Source organism: Lampetra fluviatilis, chromosome 42, assembly GCF_964198595.1.
Source record: "Lampetra fluviatilis chromosome 42, kcLamFluv1.1, whole genome shotgun sequence".
Classification (NCBI taxonomy): domain Eukaryota; kingdom Metazoa; phylum Chordata; class Hyperoartia; order Petromyzontiformes; family Petromyzontidae; genus Lampetra; species Lampetra fluviatilis.
This window is the reverse complement of record NC_136316.1, coordinates 4,378,192-4,403,022: the sequence shown is the minus strand read 5'-3', so window position 1 is coordinate 4,403,022 and position 24,831 is coordinate 4,378,192. Positions and strand designations below refer to the sequence as shown.

The 24,831-nt window shown below is 46.7% G+C and overlaps 2 protein-coding genes across 2 annotated transcripts in view; one reads left to right on the top strand and one right to left on the bottom strand.

Moving 5' to 3' along the window:
• CEP76 (centrosomal protein 76) overlaps positions 1 to 14,393 on the bottom strand; it is a 32,362-nt gene extending 17,969 nt beyond the window's left edge. The window contains exons 1-4 of the mRNA XM_078875727.1: positions 14,205 to 14,393; positions 12,425 to 12,589; positions 11,777 to 11,891; positions 10,951 to 11,199 (exon numbers count right to left, since the gene is read on the bottom strand). Of these exons, the coding sequence (XP_078731853.1) occupies positions 10,951 to 11,199; positions 11,777 to 11,891; positions 12,425 to 12,589; positions 14,205 to 14,267 (592 nt within the window). The 5' untranslated portion in view covers positions 14,268 to 14,393. The remainder of the gene's footprint in view (positions 1 to 10,950; positions 11,200 to 11,776; positions 11,892 to 12,424; positions 12,590 to 14,204) is intronic.
• A 385-nt stretch (positions 14,394 to 14,778) lies between these two features.
• Positions 14,779 to 24,418, top strand: PSMG2 (proteasome assembly chaperone 2). The gene is made up of 7 exons (XM_078875725.1): positions 14,779 to 14,955; positions 17,688 to 17,859; positions 18,061 to 18,119; positions 18,587 to 18,705; positions 19,332 to 19,502; positions 20,772 to 20,892; positions 21,459 to 24,418. Exons 1-7 carry the CDS (start codon positions 14,893 to 14,895, stop codon positions 21,540 to 21,542), a joined length of 789 nt encoding a protein of 262 aa, XP_078731851.1. The 5' UTR covers positions 14,779 to 14,892; the 3' UTR covers positions 21,543 to 24,418.
• The last annotated feature ends 413 nt before the right edge of the window (positions 24,419 to 24,831 follow it).

The following is a 24,831-nucleotide window of genomic DNA, read 5'->3' as shown; positions in this document are numbered from 1 at the left end:
TTGACTTTCTTCCAAAATATCTTCATATCCTTGTTCTGAACCATCTTATCTATGGCCTCGAATAGTTCTCGATGGTGAATTGGTTTATTCCTATGGTTCTTCATCCCGTTTTTTTTCCATATGGGTAGGTGGTGCAGGAAGCTGTGCTGTACGTAGTTGGAATCAGTGCACACCACCATGGTCCGTATTTGGTTATCGGATGCCATTTGGACAGCGATGTGTACCCCGACCAACTCTGCATACTGGTTTGACTTTGGTCCCAGCTGAAATCCCTCTTGAATCCCTGTGAGTGGGCCAGTTTCCCAAATGACTCCTGACCCAGCGTGAAGCTTGTTCTCCTTCATCTTGGAGCATCCATCGATGTATACCACTGGTAGGTCGGCACATGTCTCCTTCCTGAAGGGCAGGTACCTGTTGTCCTCCGGAGGTATCTTTTCGTCCTCTGCTTCTACGCTGTCAAAGGTACAATCATGTAAATCGGCAAGACCTTGGGCCATTGGACTTTTCTTGTTTTTTGCGTATTTCACTGTGATTGGTAGGCCTTGGAGTGTCAGTGCCCAGCTGGCTATTCGGCTGCTGGTGACGCGGCCCTCTCGAATCTTCTTACTGTTGAGGTATGCCAAGGATTCATGATTCGTTTCCAGGATGATCTTCTCTCCGTTCAACAAGTTCCGAAAATGTTGTATGGCCCAGATGTTTCCAAATATCGCCTTCTCACACTCGGAGAACTTCATCTCCACTCCCCGGAGGGCTTTGCTGGCATAGGCAATAACTCGTTTCTCTGCTTCCTGTCTCTGGTACAGTACCGAGCTGATACTATGATCTGAGTATGCGGTCTCCAGGTAGTATTCTTTCCCTTTCTCTGGGTATGCTAGGCAGGATGCCTCTGTGATCTGTCGTTTTAATTCTTTTTCTGCGGCTTCCTGTTCCTGTCCCCACTCCCATGGTTCGTCTTTTTGCAGTAGTTTGACTAAGGGTCGAACGATTCCTGCGTAGTCGTCCACGAACTGTCGAAGGTAGTTGCAAATTCCTAAGAAGCTCCGAAGGGTCGTGACTGTGGTGGGCGATTTGAGTGCGAGGAGGGCTCCAAGTCTTTTGGTTTGGGGTAACAGTCCCTCAGTGCCGACCTGGAGCCCGAGGTAGTCCACCCTCTTGCGTGCCCACTGTCCTTTTTGTATTGAAATCTTTGCGCCTGCTTCCTTTAACTGATCGAGGGTATGCTGGAGGCTCTCGCGGTGTTCTTCCCATGAGGAGTCCTTGACCAGTATATCGTCGACATAGACGATGGTACCTCGCTCTTTTGCGTCGTCCATTGCCTTGTGTAGGAATATGTTAAAGTCCGCAGGTGAATTTGAGTATCCAAATGGACATCGGTTCCAAGTATACTGTATTCCATTGAATGTAAATGCCAACTTGTATTGATCCGCTTCTTTCACAGGCATGGTCCAGAAGCCATTTGATAGATCCATGGTGGTGAGAATTTTTGCGCCTTTTATTTGGTTGAGATTCTGGTCGATCTCTGCCATTGGCCATCGAGATAGGGGAACCGTTTTGTTGAGTTGCCTATAGTCGATGGTGAGTCGCCACTTGCCTGTGGGTTTCAATACAGGCCAAATCGGTGAGTTGTAGGTTGAGTTGCATTCTCGAATTATATTCTTCTTGAGTAGGTTCTCCAAGGTTTCTTGGATGGATTCGTAGGCAGCCAGTGGAATCTTGTATTGTTTCACATATACCGCTGGCGCTCCTTCCAGTGTGGGAATAGATACCACGTGTAGGTCGGTTTTGCCGCAATCATAGGGGTCTTCTGAGAACAGGGAGTGGTATTTGTGGAGCAGTTGGCGAAGCTCATTTCGTTGAGTGTCGTTCTCGAGGGCGTCTGCTGCTTCAATTTGTTGTTCGATTTGTTCTTCTATTAGGGAGACTCCTTGTCCTGGGTCTAAGGCCTTTGTGGTTTCGGGCGGCTCGGTTGAAAGTTCCTTTTGCGTTACTATCGGTTGAGTTGCCTTGGCTTCATCCGAGGGTAATACGCTCTTGCCCTCGTGTTCTCCTTCATCAGTTTGCAGTTCGTCGGTTTGGCCTCCAGGGGGCGGTATATACTCCATGAGGGGACGGTCATTTAGTGATACTGACTCTAAGTCGGCTTCCTTTCGGTCTTCTCTCAGTCTGTTAGTCATTAGCTGAGTGATTCGAATTCCTGCTGGGTCTTCGTCTTCGTTCCTGATTGTCGTTGATAGGACGTTGAGCTCTTGTGTTATCACTTGGATTCCCGTGGAGTCTTCCACAACGTCTTCATCTACTGAGTCCCTTTGTTGCTCCGGCATTGATTGTGCCCAAATTTGTTGGGATTCAAGGTTCATAATGGGTTTCAGGCGATTCATTAGTTCTATCCCAATGATCAACTCTTTTCCGGGGCTCCGTACGACGTATAGGGGATGGTTCATGTTGATTTTGTTGAACGTCAACTTCGTCATAACTTTGCCCAATGGTCGCATGTGGGTCCCTTCACATCCTGAGTAGGTAAGGTTACTTGGCATCATCTGTAGTGTTTCATTCTTCCTCTGGAGGGCAGTCTGGAGTTCGTCAAATAATTCTCTGGATATCATGGATATTTCTGCTCCAGTATCCCAAAGGCCCTGGCTGGTCAGGGTGTCTTGTAGTATTACCTCCACGTGGACTCGTCCGACTGGTCCTACGGGAATCAATTCCCCCAGATGGTACCCTTTTACCTCTGGTACCACTTCGGTGATTGCTTCGGGGCTTCTTGTCTTCCCTACGTTCACTTGGGCTACCTTTGCTCTGGGTGTGTCCTCCTCCTGTGTGGGTATAGTTGGTATTCTTCCCTTCGCTATTTGCATGGGAGTCTTCATACTCCCTAGGAGCTCTTTTTCCATCCTGATGTGGTGAGCATATCGATTCCTGTTAGCTAACGGTGGTCTATGCTCTATGGTTAGTGGAGGCGGCAGTAGGGAACGATATGGTGACTGGTTTGGTGGGCGTCGGCCTCCGCGGGGTAGGTATGGCCCGTCACTCGCTCTTCCTCCTCCATAATTCCAGCCTCCGCCCTCTCCTGCATTCCATGGTGGTGGCGGCTGTGGGTGCCAGGTTCCCCTGGACTCGTCCCTCCCCCCACGTGGAACGTTGTTCAGCGTGTTGTAGACGGGTGTTGATTCTATTGGGTTAGGCGCCCTCTCCTGGGGGAATTCATGTCCACCCCGTGTGGCGCTAATATTATTCCTTGGAGATTCGCTTCCCTCCAGATCGAGGCATTCTTTATCTCTGGTGACGATGTGGGTTTTGGCTATGCTAGTGGTTTTCCGTCCGTTCACCCAGGCCGTGTGGGCCTTGCTTTCAATCTGGCGTAGGGAGGCAGTCTCGGGGTCCAACATCATTCCTACTATTCTCACTATTTCAGGTCTCAATGATTGAAAGAACATCACTTTTAAAACTGTCTTATCTCCCTGGGCATTGTCCCCGTCCCCTGCGTAATATGCTTTCTTAAGGCGTAGGAGATAATCTCGTGGGTCTTCGTCTACACGCTGGGTCATCAACTTTGCCGCGTTCAATCCTTCGGATAGTGTGGAGTATTCCCCAAATCTCTTAACTACTGCTCGGCTCAATTGTTTAAAGTCACTCTTCACCCTATTTGGCAGGGAGGCTACCCATGGTCTGGCGGGTTCATGTAGGCTCCTTGATAATAAACATGCCTTTTCTGCTGATTTACCCAGACCCCGGATCTTAGCCTCCTGTTCTACCGTAGCTATGTAAGTGTGTATGTCCCTGTTCTTGTTATGTGGATCGAAGTAGGGAATTCTCACGAGTGCTTTGTCCATTAGTTTTAGTGTCTTACTGTTAAAAGTGTGTTGTTCGTCATCAGTGGTGTCGGTTCCTGAGGAGTGCTCACTTGAGCTACCCTTGTCTCCACTATCCCTGTTGTCATGTTTCCCGTGTCTGTGTCTCTTGTTTTCCTTATGTGGGTCTTGTGATTCGTGTTTGTGGGTTGGTGTGCGTGATCTCCTTGAGCGGTGTCTATGTGGTGAGTGTTTTTGTCTTTGACCTTCATGCTGCCTACTACATGTGTAGTGCCTGCTAGGTGAGGTGTTGTATTTACGTTTGTCTCGTGCTTCATGGTTATCGGGATTCCTGTCTCTGTCATCTGTGGTGCGGGTGGTTTTGCGTGGGTGATTTTTACGGGTCATGCGTCCCTCTGGTGAGCTTTCTCTGTTACCCCTGTCGTGTTGATAATGTTTACGTGAGGTGCGTCTCTCTGGTGAGCGGTGTCTGTCATCTGCATCGTGTCTGTCATGTTTGCGTGAGGTGTGTCTCTCTGGTGAGCTGTGTCTGTCATCTGCATCATGTCGGTCATGTTCGTGTGAGGTGTGTCTGTCATGTTTGCGTGAGGTGCGTCTCTCTGGTGAGCTGTGTCTGTTATGTTTGCGTGAGGTGCGTCTCTCTGGTGAGCGGTGTCTGTCATCTGCATCGTGTCTGTCATGTTTGCGTGAGGTGTGTCTCTCTGGTGAGCTGTCTCTGTCATCTGCATCATGTCGGTCATGTTTGTGTGAAGTGTGTCTCTCTGGTGAGCTGTGTCTGCCATGTTCGCGTGAGGTGTGTCTCTCTGGTGAGCTGTGTCTGTCATCTGCATCATGTCGGTCATGTTTGTGTGAAGTGTGTCTCTCTGGTGAGCTGTGTCTGTCATGTTTACGTGAGGTGCGTCTCTCTGGTGAGCTGTGTCTGTCATGTTTGCGTGAGGTGTGTCTCTCTGGTGAGCTGTGTCTGTCATCTGCATCATGTCGGTCATGTTTGTGTGAAGTGTGTCTCTCTGGTGAGCTGTGTCTGTCATGTTTACGTGAGGTGCGTCTGTCATGTTTGCGTGAGGTGTGTCTCTCTGGTGAGCTGTGTCTGTTATCCGTGTCGTGTTGGTCGTGTTTGTGCGAGGTGCGTTTCTCTGGTGAGCTGTCTCTGTCACCTGCATCATGTCGGTCATACTTGCGTAGCGTGCGTCTGCCTGGTGTGCTGTTTAGATCATGTTTCCCGTCTTGCACCAGCTCCGCCCTTCTCCGCCCTATCATTACAGTGTATCCTGATGACTTAGGGTTAATTATTTGTCTCTCTCTAACGTTGGTGTGGTCGGCCTCATGTTTTCCCGTTTGTATTATTATTTCCTCTTCTCTCTCCTCGATTTGCGAGGGTGTTACTTCATCAAAATTGCTTTGCACAGTAGCCATACTCATTGTGGGATCTGGCCCTGGGCTACGTCCACGTGGCTCGGAGTGTGGTAAATTGTTACTCCCGTATGTGTTCTGTGTATCAGCGTCTGGGTGTTTCACTGGTGCATTTAGTGCGGATTCTTTCTCTCTCACGAGGGTGTGCAGATTCTCTACCTGCTCCATTAAGGACAGTTTCTCTTGTCTTTCCCTTTCAAATTTTTCCTCATTCCATAATCTTTCTCTGTCTGTCTGTGCGAGGAGGTACGAGTCTACCCTCGCTATTTCTGCAATTTTTACGTCACGTTTGGCTTTGCCACATTTCATCACGTCCTTAAGTAGTTTCCTTCTATGGGCTTTAACATCTTCTGTATGGCACCCCTCCCATATATCTCTCTGCTCCGTCTGCTGGCTAGCAGTCCGTCCAGTGCGTTTTAACACAAATTCCCGATATTGTTTTTCCATAGATTCCATCTCCTCCTCCGAGGTCCACTCTGTATCAGTGTTATGCGTTGGTGTGTCAACCTCAGAACGTTGTGGATCCTGCGCCATCTCTATTACGTAGTGTGGTTAACAGACTTAAGAGTGTATCTTAATTCTAACATCTCATGTGCGGCGTGAGTTACTCTAGAATTCCCCTTCAGCGCACCTATACACAATTGTATCACAGGATGCGTCAGTTCAACTCGAGCAAATAATTTCAGCCCAGCTGTCTTTGTTATACTCTGCTACTCTGGTATTTCCCTTCAGAGCGCGTTTTTTGTTTTACGCCCGTTTACAATCACAAAGCAACGTTAGTTCACAACTCTTTGATTAACACAACAGTGGTTCGTTCCTGAATTCATGCATAAACTGTCTGCGAGAAATCCCGGACGAGCCCCCATTATGTTGTATATGTTGGGTGTGAAAATTTTGATGTGTTGTATGCGTGCGTGGGTGAAATTATTATGTTGTATATGTGGGTTATGAATATTCAGTGAAAATAATAATAATCAATCGAAATTTGGCCAAAGGTGTAATTATCCGGAAATACTTTAATCCATGTAATTACGCACATTTAATTATGCCAATTCGAGAGGTAATTGTAGTAATTATGCGAGTGGGTGTAATTATGATAATGCAAGTCGTTATGATAACCAGACCCCGCCTCGGTGACGAGGGTGGGTTATCGATCGGAATAAGGCAATTAATCGTATGCAGTTATGCAGGTGTGGTGTAAGTATACAAGATTAACTTAGATTAACTCGGCCTCGTTGTCTAGGTTCGTCTCATTCTCGCTTATTTAGGTCCCCGGTTCGCCCCGTTATCGCTTTAACATTTACTGAGTATGTGTTAGTGTGTTTATTAAGGTCACCAAGTTCAGATCTCAACGCAGAAGCAGATCTTATGCATAGTTCAGGAAAGAATCACACAACCACTTCTGTATTAATCAATTTATTACTAATTCAACCTCAACTATGATATAGTATGCGAACTCTCAATCCCGGAACGTCAACACGGCATCAATACAGTATCATCAATGATTGTCTGATTTCACTTGACAACGGCACATGGATCCCGCGTAACGCGATGGTTGTTAGTGAGAGAGAGTCGTTAAAACATGCAAATACTATGCTAAGAAAACCTTAACGTTAATGAATGATTATACTTGAAAGATTATACGGCGATAAAACACAATCAAAAACAGTTATTATTCTTAAAGGCACCAATCTCAACAGATACATCGGCAGGTTATCTGACAACAGAATGCTCGGAGTAAAGGCCTGCAACGGCGCTCCTTTTCCGAAGATCTGCTGGGAATTTAAGCGATTAAGAGTACAGTCCACTAAATATTAAAGATAATACTCTTACAAATGACGGATGGCCATCACTCGGTCTCGAGTTTTTCTTCACAGCCACGGATGGCTTATGGGTTCGAGTGGGTTTGAGTGGTAAGAGTTGTCTTCAATAGTCAGTGTTCGGAGTCGGTTCTTTATGTCAAACAGACGCCAGGTGGTCGTGTGGTGAGGGGGCGGTGCGCGTCATACGTATTAGTCGCTCCTCTGTCGCCGTGGTGAATTTGGTTCGGATGTCCGTTGACACGCTGTCGTAATTCGGAACCCGGTCGGTAGGTGGCGCCCACAGCTCGCTCGCAGCGTCGTCGCCAAACCGCGATTCTCGCGGCAGCAGGGAAACCGCCGACTCGGCAGAGGTTGGCTGTCGCGGCCGAGTTGAGCTGTCAAGCGGGTCTTGCCCGCCTGCAGAGGAGATGGGGAGCCGCTTGAGTCGAGCCCCGAGAGCCGTCTGAACTCGGCTGAGTCCCAGAAGCTGAAGAGTCGAGCCGACCCGTTAGTCGCAGCTCGCCCTTGAGTCGACCCGCTCGGTCGAGCTGAAGATGAGTCGAGCCGACCCGCTCGGTCGAGCTCGCTCCGGAGCCGACCCACTGGTCGAACTCGTGATGAGTTGACTCCTGGTCGAACTCGGCTGATGAGTCGAGCCGACCCTTCCGGTCGAGCTCGCTCATGAGTCGACCCGTTGGTCGCCCTCGTGATGAGTTGACTCTCCTGGTCCAACTGGTTTCCAATGCTCAGGGTCCTTTCTTTTATGCCGAAAAATCCCTTTGGGTCCTGCCCACAAGGCGGGGTTTTCTTTTGATTTACTGTGTCAGGATCTGTCCGTGTGTAGGTGTGTTCATGTGTGTGTCCGTACGTCCGTGTGTCCTTGTGTGCATCACCCATGGTATTTTCCGTTGTCATACTCCCTCCATAAAATCCATGAGCAAACAATCAGATGTTACAATTGCCTCGAAGTCGTCTCTCTGTCTGGGTGCAATATTATCTCTTGTCTGGCCTCCTTCATGAACCAAAACACAGACGTTACAAACCGCCTCACAGGCACCTCTGTCCGTGTTGCACGACCTGGAGGGAGGGGCACACTCCCTCCGATCCTCACAGCACACAAAGACATGGTTAAAAAGTTTTAAATTAACACTTGTCCCTTACCATTTCCCAGTTATGATTCTGTATGTAGCCTAAGGTGTGTCGTTTCCCATCGTGGTGCTTGGCCCAAGTGGAGGTGCCTCCCCGAGCACATACACACTCCCATCCCGCGCTGCGGGGATACAAAGACGGCCGGGATCTCCCTTTCTCTCCGACCCTGGGTTTAACATCGCTCTTTTATTATGTATTTTATTTCGACCTGGTGGTGATTTATCCCGCTATCCTGGCTTTTCATAAGTTTTACTTTTGTCTTTCATGCATAGGCTTATTATTATTAATTTATTTCCGATATCTTAGGTTAAGGGGTAAGTTTCTTGATCCTAGGAATTCGTATTCCTTGGTGTCTGCATGGTTATATAAGCGGAATATAGTTGACGGTGAATAGCGTTAACATTGATGTTATGTACGATATTATGTATCGTGATGTTTTTAACTTAACTTGGTCAGGGCTTTACTGACATGAAGTTGTATTTCATAGCCTGGCAGTCTTTGCCTCACTCTGTCTCTGCTCGCCGGTGTTGTTGCTGTCCAGCTGACGCCGTTAACTCAAGGCCTCATTAATTTCCGTCACTCCTTGTAGGTGAGGGCGGTTGAACCTTGGAGTCAGTTCTGGTTTTTGTCTGCTTGCTTTTTCTGATGTCCCCTGACCCCGAGAGTTATTATTCCTACTTTTATGGCCTGTCGAAGCCCGACTCGCTGTTGCTGGCTGGTGTCGCTGGGTTGGTGTCGTTCCCGGCTTTTGCTTACGTTTGCAGTTCGCCGCGCTCTTATTGTTCATACCCTCTTCAACCTTATATCGACTATTCGCTCCTGTCTGGGTGCGATTCAATTTTGACTTAGGAAGGTTCTGATTGTCATATGCTTTGGGTCGAGTTGTATATTAAGGTATGGAAATAACATTTCATATTGACTTAATGATGGTGATGGTTCAGTAGGCGTAACTTGTGGCCTGGTTTAATTGGAGTGGGTGTGAATATCAATAACTTTAGCCTACCCTGTTGTTAAATTCTGATTTTAACGTTGCTTTAATAGCAATACAGAATAATTGAGCTTTTCGACTTAACTAGGCGAACACGAACTTTTGGTGACCTCCGCAGCCTTGTTATTCAGCTGAGTCTGCATCCTTGATATACAACGCTCTTATTCGTCTCACTGTGGTCATCCAACCTTCTGCTCTGGGAGTGTTATTCTTAATTTCAGGTCAAAGGCCCCCTCACGGTTCAGCCGGGCAGGGTTGTTAATCAGCTCCCTCCCCTGTGCACACAGCGTTGCTGACCCACTTCATTTGACCACTCACCCTGGATTTAATAATTTAATTCCTTAAAACCATGCAGGATGGTTGGCTTTTTGCCTTAATTATGTCTGGCTGACTCTCCCACTGTCTCTGCCGCCTGCACGGGTGACATATGCCCGTTCATCAGGCCCCCTCCTTCCTTGAAGCAAGGTTGCAAATTCTGTCATCCTAGCCCTCCTCCAGTCCATTACTTAACAACACCTGGTTTTTGCAGCCTGCTGCTTTTTGGGGTGTTTTCATTCATTATATATCAAGTAAAAAGATAATATATAAAAATATCAAGTTTGGAAGAAGGCTTAGGATACAACAACACCCAAGACAGCATTTCTTAGAGCCCAGTCTCACATGGTGTTGGACCAGATGACGCCAAAAGGCACACAACTCAAAGACAATGCACCATCAGAGTTCTTTCGGTAAAGCCACGTAGGTAGAAAATAATAGGTCACGACGTTTCGATCGCAACACAAGCAATCGTCATCAGGTGGGACAACCACAGCAAGAAAAAACTGCTGAAGTAGGCGAGAGATCTGCCGTGGCACGAGGTTATATAGTGTAGTGTATAGTGTAGTGTATAGTGTAGTGTATAGTAGTGTATAGTGTAGTGTATAGTGTAGTGTATAGTGTAGTGTATAGTAGGCCTCGGCAGTAAGGGGGGGGAGAGGGGGTGGGTAGGAAGCAGGGCAGAAAGTGGACCCCGCAGCAGCACCCGGGTCACTGGAGTAAAGAACTTAGTTACGTCCTCATTAAGACTAATGATTACATCACAGCCATCGATGTTTACGACTATCTTCATGACTCTGGGAGCTCATATACGGAGAGGGCTTACCTCTACACTATGAGGTCCCCCTTAGCACTGGCTTAAAGGCTACATTATTAAAAGCAACACTTTCAGCAAATTATGAGAAAACCTAACCAACATAGCTCAGCCATGATCATTGGGGTTTTTCCTTCCGAGGAGGAAAAAATAAGTAGATTTATTAGAATTATGATTGCCATATTTTCTAAAAATATATTGATTGAAACTAGCATGAACTGAATCAACTGCACCACAGAATTTTCATACATCCCTGCTCACTATAAAATATCTAAACTGGGTATGAAGAAAGGGGGATGTGAATCATAGACTGATCCCTGCCATAGTAATGTGGAATTTCCATCACTGGTTTAGGGCCACCAAAGAAGGTAGATACCATCCAATGTGTCTGAGCAGGGAACCTTCCAGGAATGTCTCACCGAGTCTCACGACTCCTTTTTAAAGAGGAAGAAAATAGATTTTTGAAACCCATTTACAAAAATGGCCCAGCCACACGAATATTAACATCAAGTACCAAAATAAATATCTAAAAAAAGGGACTCGGGCAAGTTAAAACACCTTCGCCAAAGTTATTCAAAGCGACATTATAAAAGCCCCTACATCACCGATGAGGCCACGGCAATAACCGATGAATGAACGAGTGACCGGGAAGAAAACACTCACCACGCGATCCGTCGTGCAGCTCCAGCAGGAAGCTGTCGCGGAGGTCCGGCTCGCAAGCGCACGCAGCGGGCTTCGATCGGAAGCGCTGCGAGCGGAAGTTGAGGTGCAGTGTGAGCGTGGGGCCTGGTCGCCCCGGGGTGCCGGCAGGTGGAGAGGCAGGAGGCGACGGTCCCATGTGCAGGTGTTCCAGGAACGCGCGACCACCCAGCACCCGCAAGTGCAGGTACCTACGGCCAGGGTCGATGTTTGCTGGGTGTGAAGGAAGATGGAAGGGTGGAAGGGCATATATGGGTAGGGGTTTCGTTTATTTTTTACCACCCTTTGTCAATGTGTCGTTATTTTTACACACATGCCCCCGCGTGAATCTGTATCTCCTTATGTAAACATTTGCCTTCGCTTGTCTCCATTAGTTCAAACCTGTCACAGTGTGTCTCCATCTGTTCCCATGTGTACCTATACATTTCCGGGAATCTTCACTTGACCCCTTGTGCACTAATTTGCCTTCATGTGCATCAATTTATCTCCAAGTCTCCTTGAGTCTCACTGTATCGCCACATGTCGCCTTGTGCTCTCATTTGTCTCCATGTGTCCCTAAAACACATTGTGTATCCGAGACCTTAAAAAGAGGCGGATTAATTTAAAAGTGCCTATTCTCTGATAGACAAGATAATTCCTCACTTTAATATTTCATCTGACTTTCATTTAGCTTTCTGCAGATAAACAGTCGAGTGAAGTAGTTCCGCATCCCAAATAAGGAGGGATAAGGAGTCAGAAAAGCGGGCATGGAGAGCAGGAATGAGATTAGAGGGACGATTGTGCAACTCACTCTTCCGCAGCTGCGCTGGGTCTGTGTCCACCACATGTGTCGCCGGCTTGGGTGGAGATGAATCACCTCTGCCATCTCTTACACCATCTCCTCCACTATCGCCATTCCAATCCCCCTGTGTGGAAGACAGTGGTTGGAAAAGTTAAGCAGGGATCGCACTCCAAACCTAAACAGTATTCGGTGATATTGAACGGTCAAAAAAACCTTCATCAGTGCTACTTAATAAAATGTCAAAATAACTTAAGTGATTTAATTAATTGTTGTATTCACTTAATTTACAACCATTTGTTAATACACTGAGGGATGAAGGCTTCCCCATGCCACGTCAGTCACGGGGGTTATTTGACCATACTTCCCCGGGTAGGTCTACGGGTTGGTGAAGGTGGGAGGGTGTGTTCGAAGCTCACATGAGCGGGGAAACGTGGGGAGGAAGGGAGTGGGGGAGAGAGAGGGCATGGGCAATGTGGACAAGGAGTGTGGGCGACGTGGAAAATCATCACGACAATGAGTTTGTTGTCCTTCCCCCGCACCTCCGATGAGCACGGTTTGCTACGTACAATGCTAAATAAGTTCAACATACATACATACATTCGTACAAAAAGAGAGGCTTTGAGAGGGACGGGGTGAATGAAGTATGCGGGTTCTCACGTGGCGGAAGGTGAGCTGCTCCATCACTTGGTCGACCACTCCACGCTGGTGCAGTGCCTGCAAGAGGTCTTGCTCCGAAACAGGAGCCTGCTTGCGCCCGCCCTCACCGCCCTCGCCTCGGAGGGAATCCGCCAACACAGCGCGCACCGTGCTCTGGATGTCCATCTGAATGCCCGGTGCAGAGCGCCGTCATCATCGTTGTAATTGTTATTTTTATTATCAGAAAGAAGTACAAAATTTGACGATTTTGCAAGTCTTCTTGGTTCTTTCGGTAAAGTCAAGTAGAAGGGAATTAATAAAATAATAAAAATAAAACATAATAAAATAATTCTCACTTTAATTCTACGTGACTTTACCGAAAGAACCAAGAAGATGAATCCCTGCAGTCACGAAAGCTTTAAATCGAGATTTTGCAAGTATCAAAGTATGAAAAAAATCAGAATAGGTTTTACCCTTTCTGGCAATAAAAACAAGTGTTAAGATGTTCAAACACCGAATAGAAACCTTTTGCAAGGAATCAAGTTGCTGCATTAACGACACATGCTTGTGGTGAACATGCAAACATACATGCATTGTCTTTGAAACTGATTGGCCTAAACTAGACTAGTCTCACCAGTGCCAGACCAGAGAATGCCAAAAGATGAACAGTACAAAGACAATGCACTAGCACAGCATTTGTAGCTTGGGATGAGCAGCTACAAAATGGTACCTATCAAAATATGAAACAAGAATAGGTTTATTATTTTTTCATACTTGTAGTTAATGCAGACATGATTTCTTGCAAAAGGTTTCTACTTGGTCTTTGAAAATCTTAACACCTGTTTTATTGCCAGAAAGGGTAAAACCTATTCTTTTTTGATAGAAATAGGTACGTACTGGTAAACCGGCATGACGCGGATATTGTCACCCTCGTTGTCGTTGTCATAATACCTACTATAATCACCCACATTGACCAGCCCCCCTCAATAATAATCATAAGCAGGTGACGTCCTCCAAATGGACACCCCCCCCATGATTAGCTACTATAATGAGCCAAGAATGTCTGTGTGCAACGCTCGTGACGTCACTCCACGTCGACCAGCCCCCCTCATTAATAATCATGAGCAGGTGACGTCACTCCACATGGGGGGGCGAGGCGCCTCCTCCCCCCCTCCTCGGCGTCAACTCACAGCCCTCACTACAAAGGCAGAACCGTCACGTCACGTGATCTCCGTCACGCTGTTGAGACATCAGAGTAAAAAGGACGTCGTGTTGAATAAGGGATTATAACCTTAAAATGACATAAGTCTGTGTCCCGCGCCCTTACAAATTGCACACGAATTGATGCAATGAATATATCACGTCGCGGTAAGAAATAGTATTATTTAAAAAAGGTAAAATAATAAAAAGTGTATGATTTTATTAGTTAAAAAGGTAAAATAATAACCAAAAATATTATTACTTTATTATAAAAAAAGGTAAAAAAACACTCTTTTTTTAATTAAAAAAAGGTAACAAAAAATCTAAATATTATTATCATTTTATTTTATAAAGGTAAAATAATATTATTGTATTTACCTACGTGACTTTACCGAAAGAACCTAAGATTAAGAAACGCAGCACCTTATTAACCGCGACAACTCATGATTATCCGCACTAAAAAAACGTCTTATTGGCAACCTTTTTAATTAAAAATCATTACTCGCGCAACAGAACCGCTCACTTTACACTCCCCATCGATCCGTTAATCAAATTCGTCCAATTTGTTTGTGGTTATTCAAAGAAGCGATCAAAAACTCACGCGATTTAGCTGATCGTAGATGATTTGCCTCAGCTCCGACACCTTCTCGGGAGGCAACGTCATCTTTCCCACCTCTCCTCCTTCTCCCTCGCCAACCTTGTACACCTTGGCGATACAAAAGTGCGAGTTTTAAAGTTGATATCTTTGCCAAAGGTAACAACTTTTGCTAAGCGCCGCACTTGGCGCGGGTGACTGGAAAATAAACACGTGCCAGTGATTTGATTTCGCAGCGCGCTTAAGCGCACCCTGGCCAATGGGATGGCGAGGATAGCAGCCGATGGCGCCTATCGAGACTAGCAAATGCAACGTGACGTTCCCGCCAATTAGGTTTAAAGGGCGGGAAACGATGACGTGATACAATAAAAAAAATTAACGCTCGCGTATTAATATCGTGTGGGGTGCACATTCGCTACTCGCTCGTGCAGCTGAGTGAATATAAATGTGTCGCATTAAAAAATATAGACGAACAAAAAAAGGCACGTTTTTTTTTAACCCCTCACAAAGTGACGTTTTACGATGGGCGACCGAGCAATGCTGTGGACCTCCCCCCCACTCCGCAACTGACATCACTGATGAGCGACTCCACAACGCAAGTGGCGTGGTCGATGTTTCCCCTCACAAAACAACAAACATTGATTTATTAACAACATATCTTTCTTAGATTGTTTCTACGTTAAGGGTTTTAAAAATGTTCGTACCTGACAAGGAGGCGGATTTTGGCGGCAACTTTAAAGGCTTCACGCTGATACTCGTGAGTTTTTGCTTTTGATTAAAAAAATGATTGTATCCGGCAGTAAGCAGGCAATGCCCCTCCAACATACATCTACAAATTAAAATATAAAACTTAAGAGTTTGTTTTACACGTCGGATTAGGCGCACGGGCTTTCTCGGGGTGCGTGATGTCAGCAGAATTGGTTTAATTCAGGTGTTAAGATGTTAAAACGTCAAATAACATTTTGCAAGGCTTGCTTGAACCAATTTGTAAATGCAGGTGAAGCTCTCATATATATTTGTTTATAGTTTTAATCTTGTCTGAGATAATTACATTGGTTTCAATTTTAATGTGTGACATTTGTATATTGTAGTAATACAATAATAGTACTGTACTTGCATTTCACTTGGGACCCATAACGTAAATAAAAACGTCTTGACGCAATTTCTTAGCACATGGGAGCCTCCTAATGGCAGCTCGTTTCTTTATCAATCGTAATTGTGCTGTGTGTACTATTTAAAACAAAAACCCTTTAAAAGATGCGCTAAAATGTGTAATGTTCTATGCGGAAATCAAACCATACAAATGTTGCCTGTGAAATGGAGGCACCGTAAACTCGTAAAGGTTATCATTCAATATAAACACCCAAAACAAACTAGCCCCTTGTATAAAAAAACACCAACACTTTAAAAAAATAAAAAATAATCAACATTCTGGGCAATGCACCTTCATAAAACAACGGCCCTTAATAGACACAAATTTGGAGTATTTAGCTGCTATACATTTTCACGTGATAAGCCACTCCGTTGAGCTATCATTCTTGGCCAACTTGGTGGGTCTTTACCCGTTAAAAAAAAAAAAATTGTTTTAGTTTTTTTTACGGCGATAAGAGGGACCCGTGCCTCGGTGTCCCTGCCCAGCCTGGGCGCACCCTCCCCGGCAGAGCCGCTATCCGAGCAACGTAGTCTCAACGCGGCCTACCGACGGTGCCGTCTTTCCATACGCACGGCGATTATTGTTTAAATGTCTTTCCTTGACCCATTCTAGATTTGAAGCTTTCGTGACTGTAAGGATTCATACTCTTAGGTTTTTTCGGTAAAGTCACGTAGGTAAAAATTAAAAAGAGTTTTTAGTTTTAGTTTTGTTACGGCGATAAAAGGGACCCGTGCCTCGGTGTCCCTGCCCAGCCTGGGCGCGCCCTCCCCGGCAGAGCCGCTATCCGAGCACCGTAGTCTCATCGCGGCCTACCGACGGTGCCGTCTTTCCATACGCACGGCGATTCTTGTTTAGATGTCTTTCCTTTACCCATTCTAGATTTGAAGCTTTTGTGACTGCAAGGATTCATACTCTTAGGTTTTTTCGGTAAAGTCACGTAGGTAAAAATAAATAATAAAAATAATAGAAATAATAATAGAAATAAAATACAAAATATTCTTTTATTCTTTTAATTCTATTATTATTTATATTATTAAAAGTCACCTAGGTAAAAATTAATAATAGAAATAATAGAAATACCTACGTGACTTTTCTTTACCCAGTTTGATTAAAACGGAACACGCGTTGTGCATTGCAGGCAGTAATGAGCAAAACATTTCAATACAACTCAACGCATTTATCGATGCATCTAATTAATAATTGCGATTTGTTAAGGCATGTGTGGTGTTCTGCATGATTTTCCTTAAATCGCAAAAAAACACTACAATGTAGCTGCAATTTGGCTAAAACATCCCGAAACTAAAATAATATATATTTTAAAATGACTTAATTTGGATTACACATAACAACATGGCCTTTTACTGATAAGACTGACAACCCTCCTGAAAATTCGCCACTATTTCTAGGCCTTCGCGGTTCGAATCTGACAGGCCTCCCTGATTAATTCCGCGGGTGTAATAACCGTAAATAATGTGCACCGTATGCTTAACAGTTAATGTTTACTGGACAGCTGTGAAAAAGAGCTTCATAGCTCATCGGATTTCTTCAGTGTAAATACATATGATCCTGTTTCGTATTCCGCATTGCAATAATAGCCCTATTAATGTCTGCCTGCAGGCCAGTTATTGAATCGCTTTGTGCAGCACATGGACAGCTGCCAAGGGGGGGTGCCCTTTTTAATGCTTGAGAGGAGATGTATGCATGTTGAACTTCCTTCGCACCGTACGTAGCCAACCATGCTAAAGGGATGTGATGCAAGTTGCTTATCGTGTGTAAAGCATTCTGAGTCGTTTGGGCATGAAGGGCGTTGTATGAAAACAAATTGTTATTGTTACAGTTTGGCTTTCGGTTGCTGAACGAACACATTATTATAATCTGGCTCAAGACACACAAAGTGCTTTCCACAAATGAACCACAGTGCCTTGCTGATCTCGTCAAGGAACATAAACCGTCACGCGAATTCCGGTCATCCTTACAGCAGCGGCTTTTGGCTAACTATTGAACGAAGACCGTCACCGCATCGCACGCCTTCAGATGCGTTTTTGTGGCCATCTAGAACGCTCTTCCTTCCAACCATAGGAAGTGACTGGGAGCTGTGCACTTTTAAATCTAATTTGAAAACTCATGTCTTTAGAACTGCATTTTGTGTTTAGCTTGTCCTTCCCCCGCACTTCCGATTAGCATGGTTGGCTACGTACGGTGCGGAAGAAGTTCAACATACTTACATTGTTATAAATAACGAATGTATTGTTGCACCTTAACCCCGACCCCCTTGGTTTGTCTCTCGTCTCGGTTGTCCCCATTCGCCTCCCTCTTCCCACCTCCTGTATCGCCAGCCAACCGTCTCGGTAGGCAACGTGCCGCAGCTGACGCAGGACGTGCTGGTGGTGACGCTGCGCGCCCGTCGCGCCGGCTTCCTACGCTCCTCATGCTACGTGCCGCTCGTCGGCAACAACCCGTACAGCGAGGGAGGCGCCGACGCCGACCGACTGCACGTCAGCACCGAGGGTGAGCGCTCGCAGAGGTGCGTTGGCGCCCGGTTGCCGGATGAAGGCAAAGTAACGGTGTTCTTCGCTAATTTTCAGAGGGTGGGGGGGGGGAATTATGGAATATGTACACTTGTTTCTGTGAAGATCCATCTCATATCCAACACAAGCCTCCTGATGCTCAAAGCCTCCGTGTGTGTGTCCCTCTCTGTCGCGTGAGTAGTGTACGTGGCACCTGACAAGCGGGTGGCGCTCGTCCAAATCCGATCTCCCATCATCAAGGTGAGACAAATGAGGTCTTGTCACGAACATCATCACTTACCATTACACCTCACCCGCTGCTTATAGCAATTAGTGCTGCATCAACATCCTGGTTGGAGGTTGACTCAGCCCATCATCTCTTCGGGATCAATAAAATGAACACCGCTTTGTGGGGGGGAAGTCAACGGTGATTAGCCTATGGAGAAGCTCACCTGCCATAGAAATGTAGAATTTCCATCATTGGGCTGAGGGCTGTAAACGGGAGATGACGATTAACTCAACGGTCATCCGAGCAAGAAATCGCTTTTTTTGACTTTTAACAGTGCGAATAGAAGGCACGTCACGACGCATTTCTTCATCGATTGAAATCGATGCTTGCGCTCAACATACGTGCATAAGAACCGTGTGAGTGAGAGTCTATTATATAGGTGTGTATGCGAACCGGATACTGGTGCATGATTATAGAATCCTGTGCGTTGTGAGCGCAGGGCCGTAGGAAGCGCGCCCGCCGCGAGATGCTGGACTGGGCGGAGGCTGGCGGGTTTTCTCGCGTCGTCATCCTCTCCAGCAGCTTCGCTCACATGCGCACCGACAAGCAGCTTGTCGGGTGAGCGATGAGCTCGCTCGCTCAGTTTCTCGCTCAGTCACTCATGCGGTCGCTGCCCTGCTCTTTCGCTTGCATGCTTACGCTGTTGCTTGCTTGCTCGCTCGCTCACTTACCCAGTTGCGCATGCACCACTGACTTTCTTAGTCACTCACTCATTAATTAATTTATCCTGCTCACTCGCTCGCTTGACTTGCTTTCCTGCTCATTCACTTACCCACGTATGCATCCACTCGCGAGCTCAATCACTTGCTTGGCCAGTCACTGACTGTTCACTTGTGCTTGCATGCTTGCTCGGCCTGCTCGCTCACCTACTTACCCACTCAATCACCAATTCACTTGTTAACTGCTCACTCATTCACTTGTTTGCGCAATAACCCACTCAATCACCCATTAACCAACTCCTACATCCACCCATCCTCTCACTCATTCCCTCAGGCTCTTGTTCATATATTTACTCAACCACCTACCCACCCACTGACCCATTACCCTACAAGGACTCTTTCATCACAATTCAACTACTCATCCACTCCACAAAATACGCACTTTCTCACCCACCCACCTCATCCAATCACCCACCCACTCACTTGCCCACCCATTCTCCCACCCCCTCACCCCGTCCTCTCCAGCCCCCCCTACCGGTTTTTACTCTCCCCGTCGCTGGAGGCCACGGAGAGGCCTGTGGTGGAGGCCCTGGGCTGGACACAGCTGGAGCCATCTGAGGTCATCCCCGGGCTGGGAGGGCCCCCCGAGCTCGCCATCCCCGGGGGGGGGCTCTCAAAGGGACTCTTCGTGGACGGGTGAAGTATGGGAGGGGCGGCGGGGGGGGGACGACGCGGTGCAGTGGGGCGGGACGCACGAGAGCTCAGGGCGAGTCGAGATGTCAAGCAGGGGTTCGAACCTGGCTAATCCCACAGCTTGAAGGATAACGTAACCCAGGGAACAAACTAGAAACAAATTTGCTCTTGTACGTAGAAGCCTATAGGCTCTGTGTTCCGGTTGTCTGCTACAGGTTTGAAGCATTGTTTCTCAGAGAAATAGCGTTTTCTTTCTTCCTTGGTGGTCTTTTTGTCATCGTGTTGTTCTCGGCGCCATTTCGTTGGACGAAGAATCAACTTGGAAATCACTGAGAAATGGCCTATGAAAGAGAGGATTCACAGGGTTTTCCGAATCCCTCACGTGGCCTTTCAATGCTGTACACAGTAGGGGGCGCACTTACGCCAAGAGTATCACTCATAAGTACAAAATCGGCCCTGGCAATGACAACATTTACCTGCTAGTGGAGTGCATCATTAATCATGGTCCCGTGTTTTTGAGCATTCTAGAGGAAATCAGTGAGTAGTTGGACAGCGGGAGGGCGCATAGGGGAAACTCTTGCTGCGTGGGTTTCCTCCGGGTTCTCAAATTTCCTCCCATAGCTAAACAAACCGTACAGTGTTACTGGTAATGGCCAAACATTCCAATGCTGAACAACTACCGACACAGCACCAACATTGCCACCTACTGCAAAAAACATGGCAGGACCTTCCTGAAGAAAATCGTTTTAAGACCCAGAGGCTTAGCTGGGTGGCTAAACAAGTGTAATGGCAATAATAAGAACAATGCATTTTAGATTAAGGCACATCAGCAAAGGACGGAGAGTAGAGTCAAAGATGTAATGGATGGAAAAATGGTGGTAAAGGGATTCTGGGGTTTGAATTCCCCAAGACGGACAAAGGAGGGCATAGCAGAGATGAGCAGCAGGAAGACAGAGGGAGAAGCGCCGGGCAGGATGGGGAGGAGGAGGAGGAGGAATGACCAGGCCAAGATGGAAGAGAGGAGATGGTGATGGTGAGAGAGGAGGGGAGGGAAGAGAGAGAAGAGAGAAGGAATAAGCGAGCAGAAGTGAGCTGTTTTCACAGGGGGCCGGTGGAGAGAAGGGGGTGGGCCACACAGAAGTTACACGATTATTGTTTTTTTTTAGTTCACGGGAGGTTTTAGCTGAATTCGATTGATGAATAAGTTGGAACACGGGACCAAGCCACTGACCGCACACGCTGCGTGGTTTTGTGTGTGTTTGTGTGCGTCAGGAGCGCGCGGGGGCTGCCCGTGGCCGTCCTGCTGGCGTTCTGCTCCGAGGGAGACAACATTCCGGACGCGCTCGCGCTTGCTGACCGCCTGCAGCAGTGGCTGCGCCTTGCTGATGTCGCGGTAAGAGGCAAAGCCCCTGTGGTGGGGGGAGTTCTCTTAAACTCCAACGGTGAATTTCCCGCAAAGGAGCGTAGTTTCATACAATTGTCTACATAAGGTTGGGGATTTGTTTATAGGGTGCCAGGCGAGGTAGTTAACATTTCGCCACCGCAGTGCCCCAATAGGATTACACTGAGCAAAATCGCCAGATTTCTACAAAAATTTGGCAGGATCCTCCTGCAAGCAAGTTGGGAGACGTGTTGACTTAAAGAATAGGTGGGTTTGGGCAGGGCACGTCACGGCTAGAAGGGGTGATGCCCGACGGTCTAGGTTGATAACGGAGTGCCAACCGAAGGTGGGAACGCGTATGAGAGGGGGTGTCTCTTCATGGAGATGGAGCAATTAAATCAGCATATGTGCTGGAGCTAGTTGGGATTGTCACATCGTGGGAGGACCATGGCAGTTTGGGGAGGCCTTCATCCAGCAGCGGATGGACTATGGTTGTTAAATGTCAAAAGGGCTGTGTACGTCTATCGTCAAAGCTTTGACACGTGCACGCACGTGTGTGTGTGTGTGCGTTCATGCAGGAAGGAGAGTCCACTCCAAGGTGGAAAACCCCGAGCTCGTGGAAGATGCTCTTTGGAGGAGAGATCCCTCCATCCCTCTTCTGACCAACGCCCCCCCCCCCGCCCCCACAACAACCTCCACCCAATCCTCTCACCATCTGACCTCTGACCTTCAGCCCCTGACCTTAAACTGCCGCCGACCTCTTTGCAGCCATCACAGCAGCACACGGCACTTTCGCTTCTCTCACCGTTTGTCGGGTAACGGAGTTATGCGTCGAATTTTCAGCATTAAGGAAAAGAAGGAAAAAAATCGAATCATCGAGAGATTTTGTATGAAAGATCTCCAGGAATTTCACGATGAATTCATTCATTGATTAACATCGGTTCTTACGCTCACGATAACCCCGTCAACCAGATGCCATTGAGAAGCCTTCATCCAGCTGTGAATCGAATTTCCGTTTGGGTTTTCGTTTGTTCTGGTGATGCCGGTAACCACTAGAGGCGCTATCGTGCACCACAAGGTGAGAGCAACCATTGTTTCAGGTTTACTTTATTTAACGAGGTGAGAACTCAGAGAGACATCACGTCTTTTCCTGAAGCATTTGAAAGTGCACCCCCAGTGGCAGCTGTCCCATGTGCAGCACTCGGTGATTGCACGTGGCCTGCAATTGGGCAGTACTCTGCTATTTATATTCTTAGGTTTTTTCGGTAAAGTCACGTAGGTAAAAAAATAAAATGAATGAAAGTAAAATAAAATAAAAATCACGACGTTTCGGAGGCAACACAAGCTTCCGTCTTCAGGTGGCAGAAGGGTGATTGCTCCTCTTGTGTCCAATCCCAGTTCAGTAGTTTGCTGTGTAACGTTTTTCGAGTTTGGCAAATTTGGACCTCGACGGCACACAATGGTCAGCTACTCTTGCTAGTGATGTCAGAGGATCTTTAACGCCCACTGTACAACAGACGGCGTGTAGTTATTATGATTATTACAGAAGTAGTAATAACCAGGGTGGCCACTGGATTCGTACCACGTCAGAGTCGCGGTGGGGGGGAAGCGGGAGTGAATCTTTACATTCCTAGTTTGCCCCCCCCCTCCCAGTTAAATTGTCAGAAACTGCATTATATTGTAAAACAGAAAATAATTCTAATATACGATGCAACGTGAAGAATTCTCGATGACAAAATGAATGAATGGACACTTGTTCTATATCGCCGCATAAAAAATAAAATATTGTTTTCATCCAACAGTCTTGGCCTTCCAGAATAATATCTATAAGCTTTTAGTTAAAAGGGTGGAGGGAGTGGGAGCGGTGGTGGAGCGGTTACCACACTGCCCGATGAACTCACCAACCTGAGTTCAATTCCAAAGCCAAGGCTAACGTTGGTGGCGAGTGATGAATGAACCCTTTAACCCAACCCGTACTGACCGGAATGGGGAAGTATGGTCAAACAACCCCCATTACTGATGTGGTTACTAATGTGGTTAAGCTTCATCAAGTAGTGGACTGCCAATTGACAATTTTTTTTATGCATTTGGTTGTTGATTTAAGAATTCGATGCGTCGACCCGGTTATCTGTTGCATCTTTATTTCATGAGCTAACGAATGATGGTATTTTAAGGGAACACCCTCTGGGTGTGCGGTCAATTATTCTTCAGTTGATTTATGAGTCCATGAATATGTTGCTCATTAAAAAACCCCATCTTTTACCACGTGTACACGCCTATTCTGTAGGTTCATGTGGTCAATTGGAGAATGTTGATGTATCGTTCACCAGCATTATCATCAACCATGGTCAGTGCACTGCTGGATGAAGGCCTCCCAAAACCGCCACCACCTTTCGGAATCCTGCGATGTCACCATCCACCTGCGTATGAACCGATTTTTATCGCTCCATCCCCGTAGTGGACTTCCTCTCAGATGCCGTTCCATTCCTTCGCTATATTTCAATGTACTGTTTTAAGGAAGCCAGTAGTAACCGACTGCAATGCCCAGGACATGTTTTTTTCCGTGTGTCCATACGTCTGTGGCCATGGGACATTTCTCATTTTCACAAACTGCAAAACCCCTTGAAAATCGCTATGAATTCACCAAAAAAATCCCTTTAGAATGAATACCACATGGGTGGGCAACCGTTTGCTACCTGAGGACTGCTTAGAAATATAAAATACCTTTGGTGGGTAACCACATTTACACACATGCTCCTGCAGTTCGTGACAGAATAGACTGGGTGGGTGAGTAGGTTTGTAAATCGGTGGATGCGTGAGTGGATAGGTGAGTGATTGGATGGTTGAGAGGATGGGTTTGTGGGAGAGTGGGTGGGTCAAATGTCCCCTCTCAATTGTCCGATTTAGTCCTGCTTAAGATGCTTGTGGTGACGTAAATCAATATTAATTTCAGGCTTTTTCAGGGTGGTAGACTTCGTGTGGCGCACAGGCCGTGTAAAGTTAAGTTCTCCACCCTTGCCGTTGACAGAGGGAACTCCACCAATAACCATCGCAATACGCAAGACACAATCTGCAAAGATTTTAATCCATTTTTTTTTTCCTCCAACATTTTTCATCAAGCGCTAAAAATTATAGATACAGTCGGCGTTCTGGATACACGAACGAATCACCGGATATACAAAACGCATCGCATCAGTGTGCACGTCATATTTCTTTTTCATTACTCAAGATTTTTAAAAACTTCAGGATGATTTATGTCATGGGGTGTAATCGCGGGGTTTATGATCGTGGTGTTGGTCGATTTGACCTAAGGCAGCTACAAATACTTCGTTTTTCCAGATCAAGGCGGTTACGGCAAGCGCACACGAGCAACTTTACAGAAGACGGTTCTCTCCTCGTACAAGTAGAGGGTTGGTGGACCACACAAGGATATGAGCCTTGAATTACCGCATTCTCTGCATCATAAGACGATCTGGAAAGTAAGACATCACCGCCTAAAGTCTGTTTGCCCAGTGTAAATAGAATGATATCAATCTGGTCACGCACATACAAATACAAAGATTTCCCCCTTTTTACCCCCCGCATAGCCTTTAACAGACTGTTGGGGCAAGTGCTGTTAGCGAGTAGCACATATGAAGGCCGGCACAACACACGAAGGCGGTGGGGTGGCCAACACCACGCCCGGCCGCCTTTGTACACTGAGAAGAGTCCCAGGACCGGTTCAGATAATTGTCACTGGTGTTGCCCGCGGGTCGCCGGGTTCGTTGCGCAGCGCGCTAACCACTGCGCCACCGCTCCCCACACACACACACACATGCACCTTCCGGATTGTAAGACTTGCCGACACCTTTTGCTTTCCGTTACAGGGGGCAAAGCGCGTCTTATAATCCAGGAGAATTCGGTACTTATTTTGCCCGGAGCCTTAATGAGTGTCAGCCTTCTGGGCAACAA

Coding starts and splice junctions, on each gene's coding strand:
- PSMG2 (XM_078875725.1), top strand. CDS start 14,893: ATGTTCGTACCTGACAAGGAGGCGGATTTTGGCGGCAACTTTAAAGGC. Junction 18,706..19,331: donor ACCGACAAGCAGCTTGTCGG/GTGAGCGATGAG, acceptor CGTCCTCTCCAG/CCCCCCCTACCGGTTTTTAC. Junction 20,893..21,458: donor TGCGCCTTGCTGATGTCGCG/GTAAGAGGCAAA, acceptor GCGTTCATGCAG/GAAGGAGAGTCCACTCCAAG.